This window comes from Nannobrachium achirus (assembly GCF_963921795.1).
Source record: "Nannobrachium achirus genome assembly, chromosome: 19".
Lineage (NCBI taxonomy): Eukaryota > Metazoa > Chordata > Actinopteri > Myctophiformes > Myctophidae > Nannobrachium > Nannobrachium achirus.
This window is the reverse complement of record NC_137826.1, coordinates 4,722,546-4,736,103: the sequence shown is the minus strand read 5'-3', so window position 1 is coordinate 4,736,103 and position 13,558 is coordinate 4,722,546. Positions and strand designations below refer to the sequence as shown.

Genomic DNA, 13,558 nt, shown 5'->3' with positions numbered 1-13,558 from the left:
CAGTTGGCTGGTCAGTTAAAGGTTTATTCAGTGATAATGAAAGTGGCTGGGGGTCATCTTGTCCCTTACTGGCCTTACAGCATGGAAATGTTTAGTTTTTTATAGATTTTTTACACCATTATAATGTTCTCGTTTTGATCATTAGACCCAATCACTGAATATCGGTAGGCCTACGTCTCCAGCTTCAGGATATGTATGTACTGATTTACTACCAGACTCTGGCATTTTATGAGTTCAGTAGTTTACAATCTAGGCATTTAGCAGACTTTCTTAGTTCAGAGCGACTGTGGTTCTCAAAACCTTTATTTTGACAATCATAACTAAACATCATAACTTTACCCAGATTGACATAACATGACTACGGCCAATCTACCCTGATTGGTCGAGGACTGGCTGACCCTCCTCCATGGTGGAAGTCTTTATATGGTCAGCACACATTCTAGTGAGGAGAATGAATGGAAAATGTACCAATTATATTTTTATTTGAATGAAATACAATCACTGAATATACCTTTAACCCATTTAGAACAGGTACACATTTTGTGTTTCATTATTTTATGCTTTAACTATTGAAAAATAGCAGATATACAAGCTCACAGCGCGGCACCGAGTGCCGCGCTGCGAGCTTGTAGATCTGCTATTTTTGAAAAATCGTGAAAATTAGAATTTTGACCCGATTCTATAAGTGTCTTTTGAATCCTTCTAATTCTAGGCCTAAATGGGTTAAGCCCAGTAATGCCATGGTCAGTACACCAGTTACTAGTAGTTTTGGCACCGTGGGCAGGTGCTTCTGGCTAAAGGAAATCAGCATCTCTATAAAGCTCATCAACCTATGGAAGCACAACGTGCTCTAAAATCCCTGGGTAGATGGCTGCTGGTTTTGCTCCACACTGTTGTGTGTTCAAGATGAACATGAGAGAGAGCAGACTCAACCACACAGATGAGTTTAAGGCCTCCTTTATCAAAGCAAACCTGTGCTTCTACCACTTTTTGTGGTCACATGTTCAAATACTGGATTCTGATTGGCTTAAAACAGTGGTAAATCAGTCAACAACCTTAGGTTGGCTCATGGACCCCGCCCACTATAACAATTAATGATTGTAACTAAAGATCCTTGCAAGTTACAACTGTGTTTTCATTCATTTATATGGTAAAAGTGGTAGAAAAGCAAAAAGTGTTTGGCACTCGGCTTCGCCTCGTGCCACAACCCTGAAACAGTGGTAAATCAGCCAACAACCCACGCCCTCTCATGGTAAATGGCTTACTTCCATAACACCTCAGCAGTACCACAGGCTGACCACCTTCATGCCACGCCTCATTGATGAAGACCAAGGCTGCTTTCTAAAAAAAAGAAGAAAAAAAAAGAACTCTGTCCAAGTCTCTTAGGAGAGCTGTGGGAAGTTCAGAAATCCATAGTCTTGTGACATCATCAATGGGGAATCCAAGCTAATAGAAAATGCAGGATTTCTATTCCTGAAAAGTTGCAATGTTAAAGTGGAGCTGTTCTCGCAATAATACAAATCTAAAATATTTTTTCAAAAATATTGTTTAAAAAATAATTGCAATTTTATTATGAACATTAGTGAGGGCCTATTATACGAAGATAGGTTTTGAAAAGTGGCAAAGTCCTCCTTTAGTGAATATCTCTGTATGATTGCAGGCACTGAGTGACCACACACCCCACGCGGGGGGTTACTAAATTAACTTGCTTAAAAGTACAAAAGGTATCAAGATATACTTAAAGTACAAAAGGTAAAAGTACTCTTATGTAGGCTCTATATAACTGATCTACAAGCTCAAGACGTGTCGCGATGCAACGCGCTTTTAGCTTGTAGATCGGATTACAGACTGCAGCAGGGTTGCCAACCGTCCTGAATCGGCAGGACTCCCCTGAATTTTGACCCCATCTCCTGCGGTGCTCCTGAATTGTCATTTCTCCTGGATTTGGTATCAAACTCTCAAAATTCACCAGAAAACAACTATGTTCAATTCTTTCTGGGGGAGGACCCCCACACCCCCCGCTTAGAGGGTGTGGGAAGTGCATGCAATCAATCGAAAGTCGGAGGGCTGAAGATTTACTATTCTGTCCATAACGGCACATAACTCGGTGGTAACAGCACTGAGTTGGCTCATGCGACCGTCGTAACGCTCGACACGGCGACTCGCTCGCTCGGCGGTATCTCACGTGGCTCATGGTCGCCTGAGACGGTGCGCCCAGGGCTGGATTAACCATTGGGCCGGTGGGGCCATTGCCAGGGGCCCTTGGCTCTCAGGGGCCCTTGGGATAACTGGGCCGCATGGTCATTGACAATTTACTATTAAATGTATAGGCCTATGTTAATTATAAATCAAATTTGTGGGCCCCTCCTCTGTTGTCTACAGGTGCTTTCTTGGCCCACAGATGCTGCCTGGTTCCAGACCATAGACCCCGCCCACTCTCAGAGTGGACTGTTTCTCTGGTCTGGAGCTGAGTAAATGAATCGGCAGTTTAGCAGCCAAAAACTGCGTCTGATCCAATGAGCGCGGAGGGTGGGAGTGGGTTTAACGAATATCCAATCCGCGCAGCAGTTGAAACGATTCAAACGAAGTTCACACACACAGGCAAGCTGAAAAAGGCACACACGCACGCGTGCTGATTTCACCGAGCTGTTAATGTTGATTACATGTTTCTGGTCGCAGTTCTGTGTGGAAGCAGTCACTGGCACAGACAGAGACACACACACCGCGTTGCGATCACCGTGCGTCGCGATCACTCGCGCGCGTGCACGCTCGCAAAAAGGTCCCTCCCCTGTAAATCGCTCAGAATAGGGCACAGTTTCAGACTAAAGCGTGAGCTGACTCTGAAATCAGGCTACCACAGATGATCATCATGGCTTAAGATCCGAGCTGGGTAGTGCGCGTTGGGGAGGGGGGTTTATGGTGGAGTGTGGGGGCTGGAGGGCCGGGCCTTAAAAAAATATCGACCAGGGGCCCTCGCCCTCGGGGTTAATCCGTCCCTGAGTGGTCTAATGATCTGACTTCCAGCCGAGAGGTTCCAGTTTGATGATGGAGTAGGCTACTTTGGAATGTTCTTTGTAAAGATATGCATGAGTAACTCAAAATGTCTTTGAAATTGCACTAGGCACCCAAAGTGTGCGTGTTTGGGTGGCTTATTAGGAAAAGCTCTTGACCCATCATCAAAAGGTCATGGGATCAAATCCCAATGCTAGCATGTCTGGAATTGACACTGATGGTTACATTTCTCTCTCCTTTAAATGTCCATTGTCATTGACAATGCATTGGGCGCTTAAAGTTAAATATTTCAAAAACTAAAAATTATTTCAAAGTAAAAATCTCAAGCATGCATGTCCACAGTAAGGTGGAATTTTTGACTTGTGAATCAAGTTGCTCGGTTAAAGTATGTAGGAACAGTGAGGTGCCAAAGTTTTCAGATTTAAGTTTTAAAAGTTAAATATCTCCAAAACTACAAAACATTTCAAAGTAAAACGTTCAAGCATGTGTGTCCACAGTTAGGTGAATTATAAAAAGTATGAATGGAGTTTCTAGGTGAACATGTTTTTTTTGAGGCGCACAAATCTGCCATTGAGCCCCATGTTAATTTTCCGAATTGTGTAAAGACTATATCTCTAAAACCATGAAACATCATTTTCAGGCAAACGTTTCCAGACTTTCCACAGTAAGCTGAACATGATAGTTTGAACAGTGTTTCTAGGTGTAAGTTTGTAGCTCTAGTAGCCTGCCAAAGTTTGTACTTCTTCCATTGACAATGCATTGGGTGCTTAAAATTAAATATACTTTTGAGTCATTATTTTGTATTTTAACACTGATTGGGTGATGGCTCATTTCAATTTCACTCTCCTTTAAATGGCCATTGTCATTGACAATGCATTGGGCGCTTAAATATTTAAAAAACTACAAATTATTTCAAAGTAAAAATCTCAAGCATGCATGTCACAATAAGGTGGAAATTTTAAATTGTGAATCAGGTTTCTAGGTTAAAGTATGAAGGAACAGCGAGGTGCCAAAGTTTTCAAATGTACTACGTTTTAAAAGTTAAATATCTCCAAAACTACAAGTCATTTAAAAGTAAACCCCAGTTTTAAAATTGAACCTTTAACGCTGACATGCATGCCTGAGATTGTTTTTACTTTAAACTAATTTGTAGTTTTTTAAATATTTCCTGGGCCAAGGAGTCATTTTAACTGAAAATGGATTCAGCAGCCCAAAAATACCCTAATTACACACCTCCGCAATTTTTTTTCTATCCCCTTTAATCCCAGGCCCAGGTATCCCGATGACCCCAACTTTGATTGGCTCCCACAATGAGCTTATAGATCAGCTATTTGAACTATTTAAAATGTGTTTCATATGTGTTTCAATATTAAAAATGGCAAATAAGTTTAGGGATAAGAGGTAAATCTTATAAGGCCCTATATGTCCTCAACCTGAATTCCAAATAGGTCCAACAGTGTAGCAGAAGTAGAACCCACCGTTGTCTGTCTGGCAGACGTGTAATAATGTGGCTTCGGTGACTCCTGACACATTCAAATGTTGAATAATGCATGGGCATTTCTTACTTCAAGAAGGCGAGTGAAACCACTCACAGCCTGTTTGATTTTAACGCAAGAACTGTCGCCTCCCCCCCGCCTCGAGGGAGGCCGTGTGTCAAACCTACCCCTGGCCCGTGACGGGGTGGGGGGGGAGGGGCAGCCGGGTCACCTGAGTGAAGCCTATTATACAGCAGGGGTCTTCAACAGGGGGTCCGGGACCCCCAGGGGGTCCTCAGAGTTACTACAGGGGGTCCTCCAAATCTTTGTGTGATAGAAAGTTGTTTTTTCCCCCTTTTTTATATTAGCCACTTGAACCCTAGCATCCATATTTTCAGAACTTTAGCCAAAAATAGCAGATCTACAAGCTCACAACGCCTCGCGCTGCGAGGCGTTGTGAGCTTGTAGATCAGCTATTTTTGGCAAAGAGCTTTGGAGGGGGAAAAGGGCAGACTAAGTACAGTCAAAAGTCAAGTTTATTAAGTGACGGTTCAAATGGTTAAATATCTGAAAAGCCACATTAACATGAATCCAAAATATGCTGATGATCGTGCTAACTATACAGAATCAGGTTGTGGGGGTCCCTGCTTCATCTCTCTCTCAACTAAGGGATCCTTGGCCTGAAAACGTTGAAGACCCCTGCTGTACAGTATTTCTACACAGTAAAATCCTGTTAATTTAACACTCGCTATAAAGCCTCGCCTTGGCTAACCAGGGCGCCTGATGGAGGGGAAAGGAACTGGTTGGAATAACGTGTTCCTTCCACACGCTATACGTCCAACCGGGGAAGCTTCCCCCTGTCAGGTGATAAGAAGCGGCCCGATCACTCCTCATGCACAGAAGGAAGCATGATCTCAGTTCGGGGCTCTCCGCAGGTTGGCAGAGGGAGAGCGGCGCTCAGGATTACAGCTTAGGCAATTGGCACTGGATGAAAAATGAAAAATTAAGGAATTAAAGATTTTCAACACTCGCTGAGTTAAATGGACACTAAAAGGCATTGGTTCTCGAACTGTTTCGGAGCGGTGCTCCTGGAAGGAGCTAAGCTCCAACATCGCGAAACGTGGCCTACATCTGGCCTACACCTTGGCACAAAGGCTCAAAGTGTATTGTACGTCCAGGCCCCAGGGTCACATTGGCCAAGCCTTGCGGATGCTTAATGAAATTAACTCATAAATAGCACCACTCACTTCACACTGTGTGTTTTTGTTTTTTCAATGTTCAAGTTCAAGCAGGGCCCCCATAACTCTGAGAGCAGAGATGTGGCACCAATGGACCTTTAGGGGTCCATTGGTGCCACATCAGAGTTACAGATCTGTAAGGGGTCTATTTGGAATCCCCCTCAAACAAGGGACCCTGAGGATCCCTGCGTGGACCCTGCTCTGTCTGAACCAGGGACGTGCTGGGCCCCTGAAAAAGAGTTGGAGAGGCCCTCATTTTTTATTTATTTTTTTGAGTTATATTTCGTCGTTGCCGGGTGGAAACCTTATCTGTCCAAAACCGTTTGTTTTGTATTCATCATTTTAAAAATGATTTAAACTAGTGAAAACAGCCGATCTACAAGCACACAACGCCTCGCACCGCGAGGCGTTGTGCGCTTGTAGATCGGCTGTTTTCTTTTTTACTTTTGTGCCTTGTATGATGAAGCAGGGCTTTGCTTTGCGAAAAAATGTATACATATGAAACTTGGAGATACGAGGTTTCTGCCCGACAGTGACGATTTACTTTGTTGGCCGCCCAGCCCCCAAAATGGAACGAAGACCGACATTTTATTTTTATTTTTTTCCTAATGGCCGGCCTGGACCGGCCGGGAATGAACCGGCCGTTCGGGAGTTGTCCCGCTTTTCCCAATGGCCAGCACGTCCCTGGTCTGAACTAAGGATTTCATTCACCGTGCAGTCAGTCTGCATGTCATGTCCAGGCCTATGCAGGGCCATGCAGGCGTGGAGGGAAAGGGTGCTGCACGCTGTCACATTTCCCAACAAGCAAATCCATAAAACATGTCCGATGAGATCTTCGGGGCGCGAATGCACACAGATGACAAGTCGTAAACATTCCACAATGACCACTAAATTATGGATGGGCCGAGCTGGTTATTAAGAAGTAAAAAGATGGAACAGGGGGGCTGCTGTGTTGAGAGTGAGAAGGGGACTTCATGTGTTATTTAGGGAAACATTCGAAATGGAATGATGAATACATTCATTTTCGCTTTTTGAGATGAAGAGTGAAGTTACCATGCGTAAAGTTATAAAAGTGATGTCCACATCAGAGGCCTATATGGACCTAAAAGATCTTTTGACCGTTAGGTTGAGGTTACTATGAAAACCTCCACTGGCTGTCTGTCAGTCAGTCAGTCCCTCTGTCAGTCAGTCCCTCAGTCTGTCCGTCACGTCACACCACACTTTTGGCCCTACTCTTATCTCCGGCACCGATTTCCTCCGGAACAGCCTGATGTCAACAATCAACCCCGCATAAGGAGATTCCGAACGTTTCTCGCCGGTTCGGGAAAACCGTGCGTCGGGTCGGGTCGAGACCCGGCACTGCACTCCGTGCCGCGGCGGGGAACGCGCGTGCCGAATCTGAAGCCGGTGGGACGAACGGTTCTCGAGATACGCGGATTACAGACACACACACAGACAGACAGAGACTTCTCGCATTTATAGATAGATTAGTCCGTATTTATCAATAACAATAGTTTTTACCAAGTGTGGGTCGGAGTGTCACTGGTTTGGTTAAACATGGCTGCAGTTATCACGTGACGTTGATCGAGTCCCCCATTCGCTTATACAAGGACATGACGTATAGAAGAATGCACAATAATGCTTCCCAGCCACCAACAGGCGCAGTTGCAACTAACATTGCAGCAAACGAGGAAAACACATTTGTGCATGTGTAGAGCCGCTATTGCAGTTTTGCCGACCATGCCCCCGAACTGTCTGACAAGTCGGTAAGACGCTTCTGCCATCCCAATGTCACAATGCGGAAGTCTCGGCAGAATACGTCTTAATGTAGCCTAAGGCTACCGTTACCCCTATCCATGCCAAACTTAGCACACACACTCCTTGGCTGGCAAACCGCAATCTCCGCCCCTGACTTTTCACATGCCCCTCTTCTAGCGCCACCATGAGGTTGCTTTTTGCAGACAACATTAATGGACACTGCTCCTACATCTCCCGATTAGGGAGTCTTACTGGTAGGCCGATTGTATGTTGCTATATAGGATCTGCATATAGGCCTATTTAGGCTACCATCTTTTAGGGCCTACCAGATGTATGTGTATATCCTATGCATGCTGTAGTCTAGAAACCAGCAGATCATATCCAGGTGTGGTGTGCGAGTAAAGCAGCCTATAGTCGCGAGGTGAGAAAAGATGGGCGGCTGTTTTTAATCTGTATAATGAATAAGAACATGCCAACGTGGTAATGGATGCCTGCCACCGCACTGCTGAATTATTCACGGTCTGAGGGAACCGGAGAGTCGGCACCGAGGATCGGATGGAACCGCTGTGTCATCGGTCCCCCTCCGGCCGCATGGGCTCTTCTTTCGGCTGGAGGAGCTCTTCTTGCCGTCGGTTTGTAGTGACCCGATGGATGGATGGACGGATGGATGGATGGAGGGATACACATAGGCCAGGGGTCTTCAACAGGGGGTCCGGGACCACTAGGGGGCAGGGGCGTCAATTGGGTATGGCAGGGGTATCTGCAGCTGCCAGGGGGGAAAATAAAAGTTACTTTTAAATATAAATCCATGAATGTCTCTTTGTCTATCTGTGCGGGTTATTATGTTGTTAAATTACAGTAAACTAACTAGAAATGCAAAATTTTACAAAATGGTCACTTTAACAAGGTATTATAATTGTATTCTCCCCATCTTGACAGAATGGTATATTCCCAGGTTCCGCAGGTCAGCTGCACAGGTGCAATGCATTATTGTTAATTGTGGCACGTTTACTACATGCCGAGTTTAGCTGCACTTGAACAACAGTTCCAGGCTACCATATCCAGCCCAAGAAACCTTAGAAACTGGGAAAAGATAGAAGGTACTTCTTAAAATAAATGTATCATGCCTGTTGCTAAGGTATATGGCAACATGACTGGTGTCACTCATGTTGCCATACCTTAGCCTTTTCTGAACTGACGCCACTGCTAGGGGGTCCTCAGAGTTACTACAGGAGGTCCTCCAAATCTTTGTGTGGTAGAAAAGTTTTTCTCTTTTGTTTATATTAACCACTTGAACCCTAGCATCCATATTCTGAGAACTTTTGCCAAAAATAGCAGATCTACAAGCTCACAACGCCTCACGCTGCGAGGTCTATTTGTGTTTGTATATCTGCTATTTTCGGCAAAGAGGTTTGGTGTAGAGGGAAAAAGAGCAGACTAAGTACAGAGTGAAAGGTTAAGTTTATTAAGTATTGACGGTTCAGGTGGTTAAATATCTGAAAACACAAATTGACATGAATCCAAAATACTCTGATGATTGTGCTGTCAAACAATGAAACGATGTGGATTCTATGAAGAGGTCGTGGGGATCCCTGCTTCATCTCTCTCTCAACAGGGGTCCTTGGCCTGAAAACGTTGAAGACCCCTGACATAAGCCAAAGCCCCCTCCGTGCCCCCGAAAGCGTAAATGCTGTCGCTTGCCGACCATAACGGGTTTTCACGCTACAAAGCTGACAACGCGCGTTGACAGCTTTGTAGCCTACTACGTCAGTCGTTGTCGGCAAGCGACACCGTACACTATACGGACTACTAGGGCTGTCAAGTTTAGGCTGCTAGATTAGACCTTGTAGGAACTGAAGGAGGACAGATACACAATTGGAAAGCTGTGGAGAGGCCACCCAATTAGTGTAAAGTGCTGGTAGCCTATATTCCAGCCTATATAAGAGTGTAAAGAACTAGAAAAGATTTGCATGGATTCAAAACAGTTATTTTTTCAAATGGCAGCCTGACTGACATCCCGTCCAAAAGTGACCCGAGTTGAACTTTTGGGCAGACTTTTGGGACGTTGCTTTAAACTCGCGCGCACACGCACGCACGCACGCACGCACGCACGCACGCACACACGCACACACACACACACACACACACACACACACACACACACACACACACACACACACACACACACACACACACACACAGAGTACCCTCCGGGATATAACAGACGCTGTCCGAGGTGCTGAAGTGGCCTTGTTGCAGAAACCATTCAAGCGCTATACGTGTTCCTCTCTCATGTGTGTATTAAACAAACTCTACAATTATTTCAAAAGGGATTTCAACACATAATCATAATGAATATTTCCATTAGGCGTTGAATGAGCACTGGCTGTTATTTTTCTTTCTTTCTTTCTTTCTTTCTTTCTTTCTTTCTTCAAAAGACACTACCTACTCTGGCACATTTACATGTGGGAAAAGGAAATGTTAAATAATGTACATTTTCCCAGGCAAATAAATAAATAAACGAAGGGAGTATATTTGACACTTCCAACGTCCAGTGTTCATTAATAAAATGTAAGTCTGGTACGGGGTCCATCATGTTTGCATTTTCAGACCTAAACTGGCAGATTGCTTCAGATATGAACTTATGTATATGCTACTTTACTTTACGTTTTACGTTTTATACTGTAACTTGAAACAGTTGGGGTCATGACAAGCACTCACAATCTCATATCGTGCCCATGTAAAAACAAACTATAGGCCCCTACCATTAGGCCTTCTTCACTAACCGTTCATCTTTAAGATGTTTTACTTTTATTTCTCCGCAACTACAGCCATACAACTAACTACACACGCACGCGCGCGCGGGCACACTTGCGCACAGCGCAGAGAGGCGAGAGACTGAGCCGCCGCTTCCCCCTTTGACTTGCGGTGTATAGCCTAACTTGTAAGCTGAGTACAAGAGCAGGTGGGTGGGGAGGGAGGGATAGATGGCTGTGGTGTAAAGTAACTAAGTACATTTACTTAAGTACACTTTTGAGTTATTTGTACTTTACTTGAGTAATTCCAATTTCCAATACTTTTACTTCTACTCCACAACATCTCGGATCCCAATATTGTACTTTTACTCCACTACATTTATTTGAAAACTTTAGTTACTAGTTACTTTGCAGATCTAAATTATAATATTATAAAACATACATTAACAACTTTAGCCCTATAATTTATACCTAGGCTATTTGACAATAGCCGATCTACAAGCTCACAAGGCGTCGCATTTCGACGCGTTGTGAGCTTGTAGATCTGCTATTTTCAAACATAATATTGTACTTTTACTTTTGGTACTTTAAGTACATTTTGATGCCAACACTTTTATACTTTTTTGAAATCCGGAATTTTACTTGTAACGGAGTATTTCTACATCGCAGCATTGATACTTTTAGTATAAGATGCGAGTACTTTTTCCACCACTGAGAGATGGATGGATGGAGAGACTAGAGCAGGAGGGAGGGAGGGAGGGGAGGAGGGGAGGGGAGGCTGTGCCCCGGTGTTGCAGCTCAGTCCGTGCTGAGGTGAGAGAGTGAGGAGAGAGGGGAGTAGCAGCCATAGTTTCATTCCCAGTGCGCTTCGCACCGTGCAGTCTCCAATGTCCCCTGGCTGCGCGTCAGGGCCGCACAGGGGCCACAGCAGCTCGTAGAGAGAGAGGACGGGACGAACGATGATGGCCATGAACGGCAAGCAGCACTTCTCCATGCACCCGCCTCTGCACGAGCCCAAGTACAGCGGCCTGCACGCGGGCACGGAGGGCATGCGCAGGGTCTGCCTGCCCGCCCCGCAGGTAGGCTGATGGTGGTGGTGGTGTGGTGGGATTTGGTTCGGGGGGGAGTGATGTATTGTGGAGCGTTTACGGTGTTATATTGGCCTGTATATCCTAACTCTGAGAGTGTTACAACTGTCTGTGTGTACACTTGCACTCACAGAGTTACAAAATATGGGCACATTAACAGGGTTTGAAAGAAGAAATGTGTCTTTTAAATTAGTTTTCTGACAGAAATTCCTGCAGCTTTTTGTCTTCTTTGACTTTCTGTCTTTAGCCTGCACTCTCCCCCCTGCGCTCCCCCACCCCTCTCTCTCTCTCTCTCTCCCCCTCCCCCTCTCCCTCTCCCTTTCTCTCATACACTCCCCTTCCTCTCTCATCCACGTCTGTCTATTCGAGCAAAACTGCTTTCATATTAATTTGTATGACCCGCGTGCTTGTTCTTTAGGATTTTTTTTTTTTTACCCCCCCACCCCCCCTCTACTTCCTCCTTCCTCCTGCTTCAGCTTTTTTTGCCTTCGGGGAGAGAGAGGGAGAGGAAAAGAAAAAATGTTGTTTGAAATCCTCCCTGCATGCGCTGGCTGCTACAATTCCCCACTGACAGCTACTGCTGCTCTCTCTCTCTCTCTCTCTCTCTCTCTCTCTCTCTCTCTCTCTCTCTCTCTCTCTCTCTCTCTCTCTCTCCCTCTCCTCTGTTCCATCCAGCTCCAGGCCAACCTCTTCTCGGGCTTTGATGAGAGCCTGCTGGTGCGCGCCGCCGCCGCTGACAGCGCGGCCGTCTCTCTCTCTCCCGGCAACAACAAGAGCCACCCGTTCAAGGCCGTCGACGTGACGTACCATACCATGAGCAGCGTGCCCTGCACCTCCGCCTGCACCACCACCTCGTCTTCCTCGGCCTCCACCCACACCGGGGCGGTGTCCCACTCCCAGCAGCAGCAGCAGCAGCAGCAGCAGCACCAGCACCACCTCAACTCCAGCCTGGCCGCGTCGCTGGGCCACCTGCACCACAACCACCTCAGCCACCTCGGACAGAGCCTGGATGCGGGCGACCTCCTGGAGCACCTGTCCTCCAGCCTGAGCGGCATGGGGGGCCCCCCGGAGCCCCCTCCCCCGCCGCCGCCCCCTCCTCCTCCGCCGGGCATGAGCCACCACCACCACGGACACCCGCACCACCACCCGCACCACCCCCACGCCGCGCACCACCACCACCACCACCACGCGCACCACCTGCAGACCATGGGGCAGCTCCACCAGGCCATGGCCACCATGAGCGCGGCGGCGGCGGGCGTCTCGCACGGCGGCGTCTCCATGGGGGTCGGGGTGCCGCCCGGGTGCGCCGTCGGCGTCGGCGACGTGGAGTCGGACCCGCGCGAGCTCGAGGCGTTCGCCGAGCGCTTCAAGCAGCGGCGCATCAAGCTGGGCGTGACGCAGGCGGACGTGGGCTCGGCGCTCGCCAACCTGAAGATCCCCGGCGTGGGCTCGCTGAGCCAGAGCACCATCTGCCGCTTCGAGTCGCTCACGCTGTCGCACAACAACATGATCGCGCTCAAGCCCGTGCTGGGCGCGTGGCTGGAGGAGGCCGAGGCGGCGCACCGCGAGAAGAACAGCAAGCCCGATCTGTTCAACGGCGCCGAGCGCAAGCGCAAGCGCACGTCCATCGCCGCGCCGGAGAAGCGCTCGCTGGAGGCCTACTTCGCCATCCAGCCGCGGCCCTCGTCCGAGAAGATCGCCGCGATCGCCGAGAAGCTGGACCTGAAAAAGAACGTGGTGCGGGTGTGGTTCTGCAACCAGCGGCAAAAACAGAAACGGATGAAATACTCGGCGGTGCATTGAAAGTTGGGTTTTACGCGCCGCCGCTGCGTCAGTCATGAATAAGATACAACATTTTTGATCGGGTGATTATGATAACAATATGAGCAACATTACAGCCTGCACTGGGACGATCATGGGATTTATATCAACAGCATCTCGTCACGTTTCGTCTTCTGGGATATGTCTTTTCTTCTCGCAAAAACAAACACAGAAACAAATACTTTGCGGGATTTATTATCAATTTTACTCGAGTTCATTTTGGTGATGTCCTTCACTCTTCGTCTGTCTTATTTATTACTATGCACATTTCTACCTGTGTCTTGGTGTTGAACATAACATATAGCCTCTATATAATTGTGCTAAAGGTCTGTGGGAAAGTTTTTGATGTCCATTGTGTATTATTATTATTATTATTATTATTATATAGTCTTACACCCACCTTCCTTCAC

At 46.8% G+C, this 13,558-nt stretch overlaps 1 protein-coding gene across 1 annotated transcript; it reads left to right on the top strand.

Moving 5' to 3' along the window:
- Positions 1-11,198: 11,198 nt before the first annotated feature.
- On the top strand, positions 11,199-13,130 carry pou4f3 (POU class 4 homeobox 3; the record flags this gene model as incomplete). The annotated part of the gene is made up of 2 exons (XM_080749886.1): positions 11,199-11,318; positions 12,003-13,130. 2 exons carry the CDS (start codon positions 11,199-11,201, stop codon positions 13,128-13,130), a joined length of 1,248 nt encoding a protein of 415 aa, XP_080606012.1.
- Positions 13,131-13,558: the final 428 nt, after the last annotated feature.